The sequence below is a fragment of the Epinephelus fuscoguttatus genome, linkage group LG5, assembly GCF_011397635.1.
Source record: "Epinephelus fuscoguttatus linkage group LG5, E.fuscoguttatus.final_Chr_v1".
In the NCBI taxonomy this organism is placed as follows: domain Eukaryota; kingdom Metazoa; phylum Chordata; class Actinopteri; order Perciformes; family Serranidae; genus Epinephelus; species Epinephelus fuscoguttatus.
The window spans coordinates 15,824,271-15,838,645 of NC_064756.1; the positions used below are offsets into that span (position 1 = coordinate 15,824,271).

At 41.9% G+C, this 14,375-nt stretch overlaps 1 protein-coding gene across 1 annotated transcript in view; it reads left to right on the forward strand.

Moving 5' to 3' along the window:
* The window catches only part of rasa2 (RAS p21 protein activator 2), a 346,877-nt gene that overhangs the window by 32,136 nt on the left and 300,366 nt on the right, over nt 1-14,375 (forward strand). Inside the window, exons 20-24 of the mRNA XM_049575935.1 lie at nt 837-919; nt 1,903-2,111; nt 3,463-3,566; nt 5,800-5,980; nt 8,462-10,358. Coding sequence (XP_049431892.1) covers nt 837-919; nt 1,903-2,111; nt 3,463-3,566; nt 5,800-5,980; nt 8,462-8,492 — 608 coding nt within the window. The 3' untranslated portion in view covers nt 8,493-10,358. The remainder of the gene's footprint in view (nt 1-836; nt 920-1,902; nt 2,112-3,462; nt 3,567-5,799; nt 5,981-8,461; nt 10,359-14,375) is intronic.

The following is a 14,375-nucleotide window of genomic DNA, read 5'->3' on the forward strand; positions in this document are numbered from 1 at the left end:
GTCATTTGTGTTATGTGCTAGCTAGCTAACTAGCATATTGAATCTTGAGGTTTCCTTTTTGAATGAGGAATACAGACCGCCGCCGCTGGCATGTTGAGTTATTTCCTCTCATCCATAGTTGGCTCCTGGCTATAGTATTTCCCCTGTGTTCAAGTGCAACTTCTTGGCCGAGACACAGAGGACGTGAGGTGACACAACAGTCAGCCTCCGTTGCTGTTAGTTTTTTGATGTTGGTTTGGTGTGTCTGGACCTGAAGGCCTATTAAAGAAACTGCAGCTACAAGAGCTGTGACGAGCACTAAAGTCATGGATTTTTTTAATAAGATCATGTCATGTTGACAAGGTCAAATCTGTGGGAATCTTTTTGGTGGCAGAATTCCTGCTGTCTTCGATGGCAGCAAACATCACCATGTGAACATTCTGACAGTGATTGGTGCCAAATGCAGTGCTTTTTTTTTGGGTTGTTAACCTGGAATTTAGACTGTGAATCAACAAATTTGATAGTTCGGAGCACGCTGCTAGCCTAAACATTCATTGTGGGAGGCAATTAACAAAAGCTGATTTCAACAGAAGTAAATAGCTGTTATTACTGTCAGGAATGAGAGATTGTTTTTCAGAAATGGCAGTAAAAAGAAACATATCTAGAGCACTGTGGCTTACACTGTTAGACGGCATATTGAAAGGTGTGGAAGACCTACAGTACATTCATTCACTTACACCTTCTTCTTATATTTTCTACTTACAGAAAAACCTAAAACATTAGAGTTGTTGATATTTCTAATCATCACTGTGAGTTATTCTTCACACGCATTTAACACAATGACTTCTGCTTTCCAGGGAAAGAGGCCCTCTGCATCATCAGTGTCAAAAATATCCAGGCAGTGGAGAAACTGGATGAAAGTGCCTTTAACCGCAAAAATGTAAGCCAAGTCCCCTCAGACACCCAATCATCACTTCTAAAGTATTGGCCCCCTTTGTAATGGGAACTTTTCCCCGAGTTGAAAGTTTGATCTCAGATGCAATTTCCCACCACCCAGTCCTGCTAACAGAACAGGAGAGGAGATCGAGGTGGTGACAGAGTATAAGTAGCTGGGACTTCTTACAGACCACAAGCTTTCGTGGGATCAATGTGCCTGTGCGATTTATAAAAAGGTCCAACAGCTCATGTGTTTTCCCAGACTTATAAAATTTGTACTCCATTTTACAAATCTTTTATTGAGATCCTTTGTGATTGTATCGTATGGTGGTGTGGAAAGTCCACGGTCACAGAAACAAATCAGGAAAAACATTTTAAGACCTGTGAGAGTTGGGAAGAGTCTGATCTGTACCACCTGCACTTGACCAGGCTGACAGCATAGGCAGACAAGGTGTGCCTGGAAACATCTCAACCACTTTAAAAAATATTCCTGTGGCAATTACCCAACTCAAGAAGCCACAGTAGGGCGACGTGCATTGTAGGGTTACGGTTGGGGTGACGTTAAGCTAACAAGTGGGGGTTAAGTAAGTTAAATTCCAAGTCCAATAAAGACGTGATTATTTATTGGTAGTCTCGTGAGATACATGAGTTGTTTTCACTCCTCTGTACCTCAAAGACCTGACATGCTTGTAGCCTGAAGCACTTTAGACATGGAGAAGTGTTGGGAAATGACACATATGAACAAAATGTCCTGGAAATTGTCCAATTTCATATAAAACAAAGTAAATGTCAGATTTGCGATGCCTGCAACATTTCACTTGTTACAACCTTTGGCCTGCTGTCACTGTAAGCACAGCCAGACCTGTTTGTCAGTCTTTCACGTAAAGCTTTAGGAATTTGAAAGTGTCCTAGAAATAATCTTGGAAATGATTTCTATAAAGACTGTCAGGCCTTGGCCTTTAAACCGCTCTCTTTCTCTGGGGTCAGATGTTTCAGGTGGTCCACTCTGAGAAGCTTCTGTATGTGCAAGCAGGAAACTGTGTAGAGGCCAGTGAGTGGTTGGAGGTCCTGGGCCAGGTCAGCCGCTGCAACGAGGGACGCCTGTCCACCTACCATCCGTCTAATTACACCGGTGGAGCCTGGCAGTGCTGCAAAAACCAGAGTAACAACGCGCCGGGTTGTAAGCCCTGCACAGCGTAAGTGTTTGCATTAGCACCACCATGACAGGAAATACGTCGTCTACAAAGTATTTAATATTTTTGCTGCTGTTTTGTGGGACATGTGTTGTAGATTGCAATTAAACCTTAATTAAAGTGCCCACCGCTGTTTTGAAACCCTGCCATTGGTAGTAAATTTCACCAGCCACCTCGATGCGGCTGCTGTAATGAAAATACTCACGGAGAGTAGAACTGGAAACAAACTGATATAAATTCTCTAAAATGGCCGGTGGGCTGTTTTACAGTACCTGCCAGACGCTTGTTGCCATAAACCAGGCATGTCCAAAGTCCAGCGTGGGGGCCAATCGTGGCCCGCAGAACAGTTTTAAACCAGCCACGGCTTGTCTTTCAAGATAGACTACATGTGGCCCGCCATTGAATATTACTTAATCGAGCAAGTTCACTTCAGGACGATCATACAGTTTGTTGATATGGACCAAGTAGGAAGGCAGAACTGATAAGTTTTCATAGAGATGGTAAATAAGCAAACAAACAGCAGACAGCAAAGTGGCGTTAAGTCAGCAGCGTGGCAGTGGAAAGTTGAATACTTTGTCACTGGAAGATTAAACTGTTGCGTTTGTCTAATTTGATTAAATAAGCAATTATCTAATCTGGCCCTCATTAAAACGAAGTTTGGACACTCCTGCCATAAACTGATTGACACATGCAAACCCGGAGCAACACTCTTAACACAGCATAGAAGAAATGTATCTTTATGTTTGAAGCTGTCAACAAATGATGTTTGCTTCTTTTTTTAAGGCTGACTTATTCTAATTGAAAACAGGATTGATAGTTTTTGCCATGGTCTAATCTACTGTAGCTGTCTGACTGCACTTAATACTCACTTTCATCCCAAATCTGAACAGAAACATTTCTACTCCATCATCTGTTCAGTCACTGTGCAGCCTCAGTGTGACGACAGGTCGTTCACTGCTCAGTTCCACTTTCTTTTCGCCCTCCTGTGTATTTGTCGTTATTTAAGTAAATAACTAAGTGAAATTTATTGATATAGCGCTCCTCGCAGACATAGGTCACAAAGTGCTTCACAAGGGCAACATACAACAAGAAAGAAATCACAGAGACAAAAGCTCGATCACCACGTGTCTCAAGGCGAGTGTGACGGACAGACAACAAAGGTATTGTATTTGATTGAAGAGAGCGAGCTGTAGAATACGGGTTATTTAATCCATAGAATTTACAGAGAACACACCCAGGGCTCAACTGGATCTGTTTTTTATTCTAAACAAATGAAAATATTGTTCCCCTGTCTTCTTTCAGCTGTGTTCTCCAGGATGAGATCCTCTTACACTTTTGTTCTCTCCTGTTTCAGCACCGTGCTGGCCAACCTGCAGCTGGACATAGACTGTGACCGGGAAACGGAGAGAATTTTCTCCCTCCTCTCCTCGAATGATACCAAGCTCCAGAACATGGAGGGTCAGTGTTTGTTCATGAGACGCTGAATTTATTAGCGTGAGCAGGATATGATGATAACACACCCCACACCACTATGAGATTCTTGGGGCGTTACACCATTGTTAGAGCTTGTGACCTGTAATAATTATTTATGCAGGCATGTGTTAATTATCTGTATGTCACTGCATGTTGTGAGGTGGAAGTGAGGTAATGGTTTTCATTGGTTTGTCTCAATTCCAGCATGTTGGATTAGCAGTTAAAATAATGACTGTGAATTGAAAGTACTCACCTTAAAGGGATACTTTGAGTTTCAACCAGCTTTGTATCCTACCAGTGTATGTGGGAAGTACACTGAACAAAAATATAAACGCACCACTTTTGTTTTTGCTCCCATTTTTCATGAGCTGAACTCAAAGATCTTAAACATTTTCTATCCACACTAAAGACCATTTCCTCACAAATATTGTTCACAAATCTGTCTAAATCTGTTAGTGAGCACTTCTCCTTTGCCGAGATAATCCATCCCACCTCACAGGTGTGGCATATCAAGATGCTGATTAGACAGCATGAATATTGCACAGGTGTGCCTTAGGCTGGCTACAATAAAAGGCCACTCTGAAATGTGCAGTTTTATCACACCGCACAATGCCACAGATGTCGCAAGTTTTGAGGGAGCGTGCAATTGGCATGCTGATTGCAGGAATGTCCACCAGAGCTGTTGCCTGTGAATTGAATGTTCATTTCTCTACCATAAGCCATCTCCAAAGGCGTTTCAGACAGTTTGGCAGTACATCCAACCAGCCTCACAACCACAGACCACGTGTAACCACACCAGCCCAGGACCTCCACATCCAGCATGTTCACCTCCAAGATCGTCTGAGACCAGCCACCCGGACAGCTGCTGCAACAATCGGTTTGCATAACCAAAGAATTTCTGCACAAACTGTCAGAAACCGTCTCAGGGAAGCTCATCTGCATGCTCGTCGTCCTCATCGGGGTCTCGACCTGACTGCAGTTCGTTGTCGTAACCAACTTGAGTGGGCAAATGCTCACATTCGATGGCGTTTGGCATGTTGGAGAGGTGTTCTCTTCATGGATGAATCCCAGTTTTCACTGTTCAGGGCAGATGGCAGACAGCATGTGAAGCGTCGTGTGGGGGGGCGGTTTGCTGATGTCAACGCTGTGGATCGAGTGGCCCATGGTGGCGGTGGGGTTATGGTATGGGCAGGCGTATGTTATGGACAACGAACACAGGTGCATTTTATTGATGGCATTTTGAATGCACAGAGATATCGTGACGAGATCCTGAGGCCCATTGTTGTGCCATTCATCCACGACCATCACCTCATGTTGCAGCATGATAATGCACGGCCCCATGTTGCAAGGATCTGTACACAATTCCTGGAAGCTGAAAACATCCCAGTTCTTGCATGGCCAGCATACTCACCGGACATGTCACCCATTGAGCATGTTTGGGATGCTCTGGATCAGCGTATACGACAGCATGTTCCAGTTCCTGCCAATATCCAGCAACTTCACACAGCCATTGAAGAGGAGTGGACCAACATTCCACAGGCCACAATCAACAACCTGATCAACTCTATGCGAAGGAGATGTGTTGCACTGCGTGAGGCAAATGGTGGTCACACCAGATACTGACTGGTTTTCTGACCCCCCCCAATAAAGCAAAACTGCACATTTCAGAGTGACCTTTTATTGTGGCCAGCCTAAGGCACACCTGTGCAATATTCATGCTGTCTAATCAGCATCTTGATATGCCACACCTGTGAGGTGGGATGGATTATCTCGGCAAAGGAGAAGTGCTCACTAACACAGATTTAGACAGATTTGTAAACAATATTTGTGAGGAAATGGTCTTTAGTGTGGATAGAAAATGTTTTAGATCTTTGAGTTCAGCTCATGAAAAATGGGAGCAAAAACAAAAGTGGTGCATTTATATTTTTGTTCAGTGTATGTGTAGATTTACTGTGGTAAACTTCTCTCCATCTTACCAGCACTCAGATCTCTCTGCTCATCTCTCAGCTCAAATCTGTTGGATGAGAGATGTTAAGATAGTGACATCGCAGACTAGTCTTGTGTCAACTAGTCCCATTACTTTTTTTCACCCCTAGAATTGGGGGACTGCAACGCTTTTGATTTCATGAGGTCGGATAGCACGTCTTGGGATTTATGTTATGATCAGGTATAGTCCAACCCTGGAGCTGCTCTGTAAAATGTTGTTTCCTCTACACAGATGCATGTGCCAGTATGGCAGTGTATCAGGGCCCTCAACGGGAGCAGGAGGAGTACTCCAAGTTCACCATTCAGGAACCCAAAGAGACCTTTCAGACACTCAAACAGCTCCGAAACATCATGGAGGAACTTCAGAGGCAGCACAACATGAGGAGTGACACCACGGCGCAGTACGGGAGCTTGTAAGTCGGTTTTATTTGTACTGTCATACATATGTAATGTAATGTGTTATGTATATGATTTGATTAAAATTTTTATGGCTGATTATTTTCACGTCATCAGTGTATCCAAAATCGCATACTATGCACTACATTGATATCATGTGTACTACAGTTCAGCATACTATTGTGTGAGTTAGCAGTAGCAGTGAGAACATCTTTGTCAGTTGAACACATGTAACCATAACCCCTTTAAGGCTGCCTGTTCAGGGCGGGAATATCACACAGTTATGTCGCCTTGCCGTTCTGTATATAAGGTACAATCACGGAAAGAGAGGACACGACAGGGAGGTCTTACCTTAAAGCTGCTACAGGCAGTAGTAACAGCACTGAAACAGTATCCATATAAACAGGACAGCCTGCCAGACAGGATCATGGGACATTTTAATGTGTTTATGTGTGCAACCCACTGCAGGAGATTTAAAAAGTAGGTGCTAGCAGTTAGCAGCTAACTCAAAGAAGAGAAGAGTGAGATTTGGGAGCTCCTAAAGGCCTTTGCACACTGAGGGCCGAATTCACAAAGAATGAACTGTGGCCACTGATAGCACCTTGGATTGCACTTCATTTGCACCCGCAGTTTGCTCCGTCTTAACGTCCTATTCACAAAGGATATTGCGCTAATGATATGCCAGTGCAAACACGCCCACAGAGTTTGGCAGCTGAGTGCAGTTCGCACCTGATTTGCCCCTGATTGCAATAAGCCACACATGGCAAAGTTTAAATGCTGGCTTTGCGCCAAGAACACCATGGCAGAACAATGGCAGACTTTGTTTGGCAAAGTACTGAATACTTTATGCCCTAATGTAGTGATGTCTGCTGGTGAGTCAGTCTAACAGTGTCGGATGGGTTGAGGCTGTGGATTTGACCAAGTTTGACCACTTTATCACTATTCCCTCTCACTTGTAGCTGTTTGCTCGTTATCTTTTGAATTTAATATGAATTATGGAACCGTTTTTGTTCACGTTTGTTTCCCCCATTTCGTAAAATAAATTATTGAAAGTTGCTTTTGAAGTGCGTGACAGAAGTGCGTTTTGAGAACGACCGCAGACTGTCACCTGTTCAACGCATCAATATCTTCGGATGCCATTAAAGTAATAATGATTATAATAGTAATGTCAAAATATTATTTACAGACTGGTTTAACAGAGGGTGGCACGGTGTGTGGTGGTTAGCACTCTCGCCTCACAGCAAGAGGGTTGCCGGTTCGATCTCGGGTGTGGGAGCCCTTCTGTGCGGAGTTTGCATGTTCTCCCCGTGTCAGTGTGGGTTCTCTCCGGGCACTCCGGCTTCCTCCCACAGTCCAAAGACATGCAGATTGGGGACTAGGTTAATTGATAACTCTAAATTGTCCGTAGGTGTGAATGTGAGTGTGAATGGTTGTTTGTCTCTATGTGTCAGCCCTGTGATAGTCTGGCGACCTGTCCAGGGTGTACCCTGCCTCTCACCCGATGTCAGCTGGGATAGGCTCCAGCCCCCCCGCGACCCTCAAGAGGATGAAGCGGTTAGAAGATGAATGAATGAATGAATGAATGAATGAATGATTTAACAGACGATCACTGCTGCCACGATCACCGGAAAGTCTGGGCGAGAGGCTTCCGCGGAGGAGCGCCCAGTTTGCACCAGCTTTCTAAAGACTTTATTTACTTCACTCAAACTGCGTGTGGCTATTAGCGCTGGTGTTAGTGAATTAGACGTTGTTTAGCAATGAGGCTTATTTGCATAGAAAGGGGCAATTTTTCCGCCAAATATATGCATATGACCTCATTTAAATACGTGCAAATAACACCGGAGCACCGAGACACAATCTGCTTGGCAGCGCAGTTAGTGGAGCATTTCACCCTCTGTGGGTGCTTTGTGAATTAGACGTTATCTGTTTGCTCCATTTTTACCGGTTTAGCGGCCGCAAAAGCCACACAATCCTTTTGTGAATGATGAGACGAGATCAGCCACCATATAACAGGGATGGAAGTGATCGGTACTGACACATTCATGCCATTGTTATTGAAAGTGCTGCTGCTATGTGTTATGTCACACTGGAGGCCAACGTTGTTCTGTTACATTCCACGCCTGTCATGCCTGTTTTGAGTCCGCAAAGCTGCAGTGTATAATTACGCACTGGTTCTGTTGTTTGGTTCTGTGCAAAAATGCAAAGGAGGAATAAAAAGAAGGGACTTCAAAGCAGTTCATGTACTGTTGGTTTCATACTAAGGTTTTAGACATACTCAAAAAAATCTCACATACTGTTTTAATGAACTAAATAGCATGTTAGTATGTTATGTCGGATGCAGCCCATGTGTAAATGACTTTGTGAAACTTTTCTTTTTTCCTTGTAAATCCCAGTGACACACAACTTTATTACATTATTACAGCTGTGATCACTCAGACGTAGCTGCTTCTACTCACACAAATATAAGGCACTCATCTTTGTTATCTTCTCTGTTTTAGGGACAACCCCATAGTAGGGAAAACCTCATAACCCGGGTAGGAAGGTGTGGCCTGAAACAGCCATACCAGCAGGTGTTGCTACACCACAGAGAGCCTGAAAGGGTCCTAACGGAGCCCCTGAGTTGTCCCAGAGAGAAAGCCCGCCGCGTGTCCAGGAGAAAAGTGAATGATACACCCTGACCTCCAGACATCATGAGTCCACTACAGCAGTGACCGCCTAAGAAGGGGAAGCAGAACAAGCTTCTCTCTTCAGCTCTTGAAATGAATGAACCCTTCGGTGTTGTCTTTGGCAGTACGTTGCCTCATCTCCTCCCCTCCTCTGGTCCCTCATAAAGAGACTCTCTCCTCGTCTTAATTTATGTCCTCTTGACGTCTACAGCTGTGTGAAAAAAGGCATCATTAGATGGTGTGTGAATAGGCTGCTAATTTTTTTTATTCACCCAATATTTTATATCAACAGCTGTGATGATGCTCTCCCAAATCTTGTAAGGTTTTGCTCTGACATCAGTCTTTAGAGCTGATTTGATAATCATCATCTTTCTGGAGGATCGTGCTCTATCCGTGCCCCTTTTATCTCTCTCTACTCTCTTAGTGTCCTTCCTCTTCTGAACAAAACGTGTACATATATTTCAGAGGACAGTGAAGTAGATGAAACCGATCTGCCTTACTTTAATGGATGTTTCTTTCACATTAAATGCTGAGGGAATAATGCAGAAGCACTTTAAATATTTGGAGCACTCCAAATGGAAATGATTAGATACTTGGTATCAGCTCCCCCCATTTTGATCAGTTACATGATCTCGAGTACATTTTTTTGTTTCATTCCTGTACAATAACATTTATAGCCTGTAGATTTTAAAATATTTTTCTTGACCAAAGACAATTTCATAGGTTTGACTTGAAAAAAAAAAATTAATTAATGTATTTTGAATACAAATGTTTTAAAAATGGAGACAAATTATATATATAAATATATATTTGGTTTCTGTGTATGTTTTTGCTAACATATCCTTTTACTTTTTTGTGACTTAAAGGGTAACTTTGGTATTTTTCAACCTTGACCCTATTTGTCCATGTTTCTGTGTCTAAGTGACTAACTGGAACAACAGTTTTTGAACATGGTCCAGTACTGAGCAAGACTGCTGCACCTAGTAGCTGTGAAGCAGGCTGCGATGAAGCTGCTCAGGGCATTTGTGCACCATCAGTTTACTTTTACCAAAAGTACTTGTTTTGCCACTGACAGGTTGAACAACATTATGGAAAGGATCCTTACAGAGATGGACCTTTTTGTTAGAGAGTAAGATCCTTTTTGTTTAACCAGAAACGACCTCAAAATCACTATCACCAAAGCCACCAGACTCCTTTTACAAAAACAGTAATTTAAGGAAGTCTGAAGCCGGCATATTTTCACATTTGACTGAGTGAATTGAGGGTTAATTTCAACCAAACCAGAGATGGTAATTGTTAAACAGTGGAAAGACGAACCAAAATGGTCTTTGTGAGTTATATTTTGTTTCTGTCCACTTTGAATGAAGTGTGTTTTACTATTATGAAATTAGTGTTTATTTAAATGGAGTCTGGTGCATTTGATGATGATGATTTCTGGTTGAACAAAAAGGATCTCAGGGTGCTTTCAGACCTAGAGTTATCTTGCTTTGGTCTGAATCAGGGACTAATCTTGTTACAAAGTTGCATAATTGCCTAGAGTTGGTTCATGTTCTCACGGCAGCATTTACAAGCGGACCAGATCAAATGCCTTGCACAAGAAAGCTGCTCTTGATTAGTCAGAATTTCCATGTGGGAAAAATCCAGGAAGTAAAGCAAACGTTGAAGTAGAGTACACTTGCAAGATAAATGTGACACTCTCTAATGTCACAATGGAGGGACAACTACGCAGGTTGATTTTAGCGCTGCTCATTGTGGACTATATTGCTGTCATTGTTCATTTTAGTCAAACCATACAGTTTGAAAACGAGGCGCGGCTCCAACTAGAAAACAATGTTTTGATGCATTGGATGTGCTGAATGTGCATATTAAGGCAGTACAGGAGGAGGTGCACATTAATAATCCTCCAGGACTGTAACATGCTCATGTTTAACCCAAACAATGTGTCATGTGACTGCAGTTGGTTCAGATTAAGGTTGGAACACGTTCTCACCACAAACAAAACGCACCAGAGTTTGTTTGTAACCGGACTGAGACCACCTCTTCAAGAAGGTCTCGGTCCGTTGTTTTGGTGCACACCTGACTGCGATTGCTGTGTTCACACCTGCCCAAAGGAACCATACTTAGGGGGCAAAAACAAATGTAAGTTTAATTGAACCGAACCAAACAGGGCAGGTGTGAAAGCACCCTTACTCTTTCATAAAAAGGACTATCGCTGTATGGAACAATGAGTCTGTCAGTGGCAAAAACAAGCACTTCTAGCAGATGTAAACCGATGATGCATGAATGCCCCGAGTGGTTACATCGCCTGTTTCGCAGCTGCTGGCTGAAGTGCTCTCACTCAGCACTGGACCAACTTCAAACATTTTGTTTCCTTTAGTCACTGAGGCACAAAAACATGAAAAAGGTCCAGGGTGAAACCTGCTAAAGTTCCCCTTCAAAGGCGAGCAGACTGCATGCGTTCAGTTTGGAATCCTGATAGCACATGATTGTGGTGTAGAGTTGTGTTTCCCTGTCATTGTGAATCGTACTGGTACGGTGTACATCAGATCTGTGCTGTCATGTTGAGAGCATTGCAACATATCTGTCGTGGCTTTATATGAGAAATGATGGAGGAAACGTAGAAAGGAATCAGTCAGACTAACAAATTACCCCCCGGCATCCCTGAATTAGTGTAGACAATCCCGGCAACTAGCATTGTTTTTTTTATTTTTCAAATCGGCAGCACTCCGGCTGTTTTACTTTGAAGTTTTGTGTGAAATGTGGCTTTGAGTTATCCACAAAGCTAGTTGCAGCACTCCACTGCCAAAACAGTCTAAAAAAAAAGTTACATTTATTGACATAAACATTATCATGCTTTTAATGTAAGTCATATCTTAGACACATCTTTATCCTAACAGTCATATCATGCAGAAGCAGGGCTGCATCTGATCAATAGAGTAACAGATAATAGTCTGTGAGCTGCCTGCGTTAATTAAATCCATATCACAGGTTATCAGAGCCCATGATGTCTAAAAACTAAGATGTTTTTTTCCTCTTGGTCGAACAGAATTTAGTTAGTTATATGAAACTGAAACAAGCAACCAAATCCTTAAAATTTTAAGAACTAAACCAGCAAATTTTTAATGTTTTTATCGCTGATTATTTCTGTCGGTGGACTTACTGATTAATCAACAAGTCATTGTGCTGGAGAAAACTTATGAACAATCAAACTCTTGATTCAGTCCTGGTTTTATCTTTTTCTTTCCCATCATTTGCCCATTCGAACAATGAAGTGTTGAAAAGATACGCAAGAAACTTGAATTTATTTTAACAACAAAAGTTGTACATGTAGTGCTGATGATACAGGGTTAACCATGTTTTGTTTTTTTCTGTTTGCTGCCTGTTTTGTCTTTGGTCTGTCATATATTTCTAACATGCATGTCTTGTATATTTAACAATATATTTTTCTAGGAAAATGTTTTTGTACCTTTTTTTTTCTTTTAAACACTGATTTGATGTGTTGCTAAACTGCTACGGTACCTTGTTCTTTGTCTGCAGCGCTTTTTTTTTAGGCTTTTTCTTTCGTCCCTTTACTGATTGTACGTGGTCGTAGCTGCTGCCGAACCTCCACTTGTTGATAGCTTATCGCAGTGTTGCTGAAGTGAATATCGTGCGTAGTGTCCCACAGAGCTGCAGCTGGCACTGATTATGTCCACATGCAGGTTGTCGGTGAATGAGCTGCCTAATCAGAGCCACAGATACAACTGTAAGATGATTGATTTTAAGAAATTGATCATTGGATTAACTTTGCCTGTGCTTGTGAACAGTTTCAGTTGGAAAAAAATGAGTGGACCAAATTTCATCAACAGTATGTGGATGTTAACGAGTCACAGCATCAAGTTATTATTCTTGTGTAAGCTTGCATGTCATTGCTAGTTTTGATACGGGCCAGTGAGCTAGCGGTTGATGTCTTTTGGTTGTGTGCTCATTTTCATATGAAGGTGAACGTGTTTTCACTCCATCACTGAGTTATGCTTTATCTGCTTTTAATAAGGGATTTGTTTTCTCCATGTCTGCACATCGTCTCTAAAATAACAGTTCTTGACAGCATGTGGATGAGATGCATGTGGAAACACGTGCAGCGGCCTGGTAGTAGTTGAAATACATTAAGCCACAGTAAAAATAAAAGGGAAAGGCTCATACTTACTTTGATCTGTCAGATTAATACATTAATCAAGGCCGACTCACATGTGATGTGTGTGTTTCTGAGCACTTGCTATTAATTACAGAAAAGTCCAGGTTAATGCAAGAAAATGAATCAATTACAGGTGAAAAATTGCGAAACAATCTTCTTGTCCTGTCAATCCACTCACATCTGCTCTGTGACAGTCGCAGCACAGAGCATGATTAAAATAAACAATCTGTCAGAGGATTTCACGGGATGTTTTTCTGAAGTATAAAAGCTCCTTCCTGTCCAGCGTATCTCCGACTCATCTCTTCTGAATGTCTCCATACTGCTTTGGTACAATGTCTGTTCTTTTTATACACATGAGATATTTTATTTTCCATACATGGTCTTTTCTGTGTCCATTTGAAACGATTTACAATAAACACTTTGCCAGTTCTTCTCATATTTGTTGAGTATTTGTGCTTGTGTTGAAAATCCAAACATGATTTGATTTCACTTTATTGTCAGAAACAGAACTGAAAGTTGTCTTGCGTCCAAGAATGTCAGCTGTTTCTTCAGACAACATTTAAACAAACAACAATGTGGATGCAGTGCAAGAAATTAATCATTCCTGCCTTACTTCTTAGCATAGATTCAACAAGGTGCTGGAAACATTCCTCAGATATTTTGGTCCATATTGACATGATAGCATCACGCAGTTTGTCGGCTGCACATCCATGATGTGAATCTCCTGTTCCACCACATCCCAAAGGTGCTCTATTGGATTGAGATCTGGTGACTGTGGAGGCCATTGGAGTACAGTGAACTCATTGTCATGTTCAAGAAACCAGTTTGAGATGATTTGAGCTTTGTGACATGGTGCGTTATCCTGCTGGAAGTAGCCATCAGAAGATGGGTACACTGTGGTCATAAAGGGATGAACAAGGTCAGCAACAATACTCAGGTAGGCTGTGGTGTTTAAACCATGCTCAGTTGGTGCTGAGGGGCCCAAAGTGTGCCAAGAAAATATCCCCCACACCATTACACCACCACCAGCCTGAACCGTTGATACAAGGCAGGATGGATCCATGCTTTCATGTTGGCAGTTGTTTCGTGTACTTGAAGGTATCTACATAACTATGACATGACACAGTCATGAACCTGTCATAAACATTATGCACATGTCATTAACATTTATGACTGCTGTCATTAAGTGTCATTCGGTTTTTGTAATGACAAGTTGACATTGTTTGGGTTGTCTTGATTATGACAACTAGACATTAATTAAAGTGACATTACCAGAAGATGTCTTTGTCATAATAACAGTAATAATCATTATGTCAACTTGTCATAAACACAAAAAGAGGTGCATTTCTTGTTAATGTCAAGTGGTTATGACAAAGACATCTTCTGGTAATGTCATCCTGGTTAATGTCAAGTTGTCATAATCACGACAACCCAAACAATGTCAACTTGTCATTACAAAAACCAAATGACACTTAATGACAGCAGTCATAAACGTTTATGACATGTATAGTGTTTATGACATTATAAGTAAAGTGTTACCGAAAAGAGTCTAGTTAAATGTCTGATGAGGCC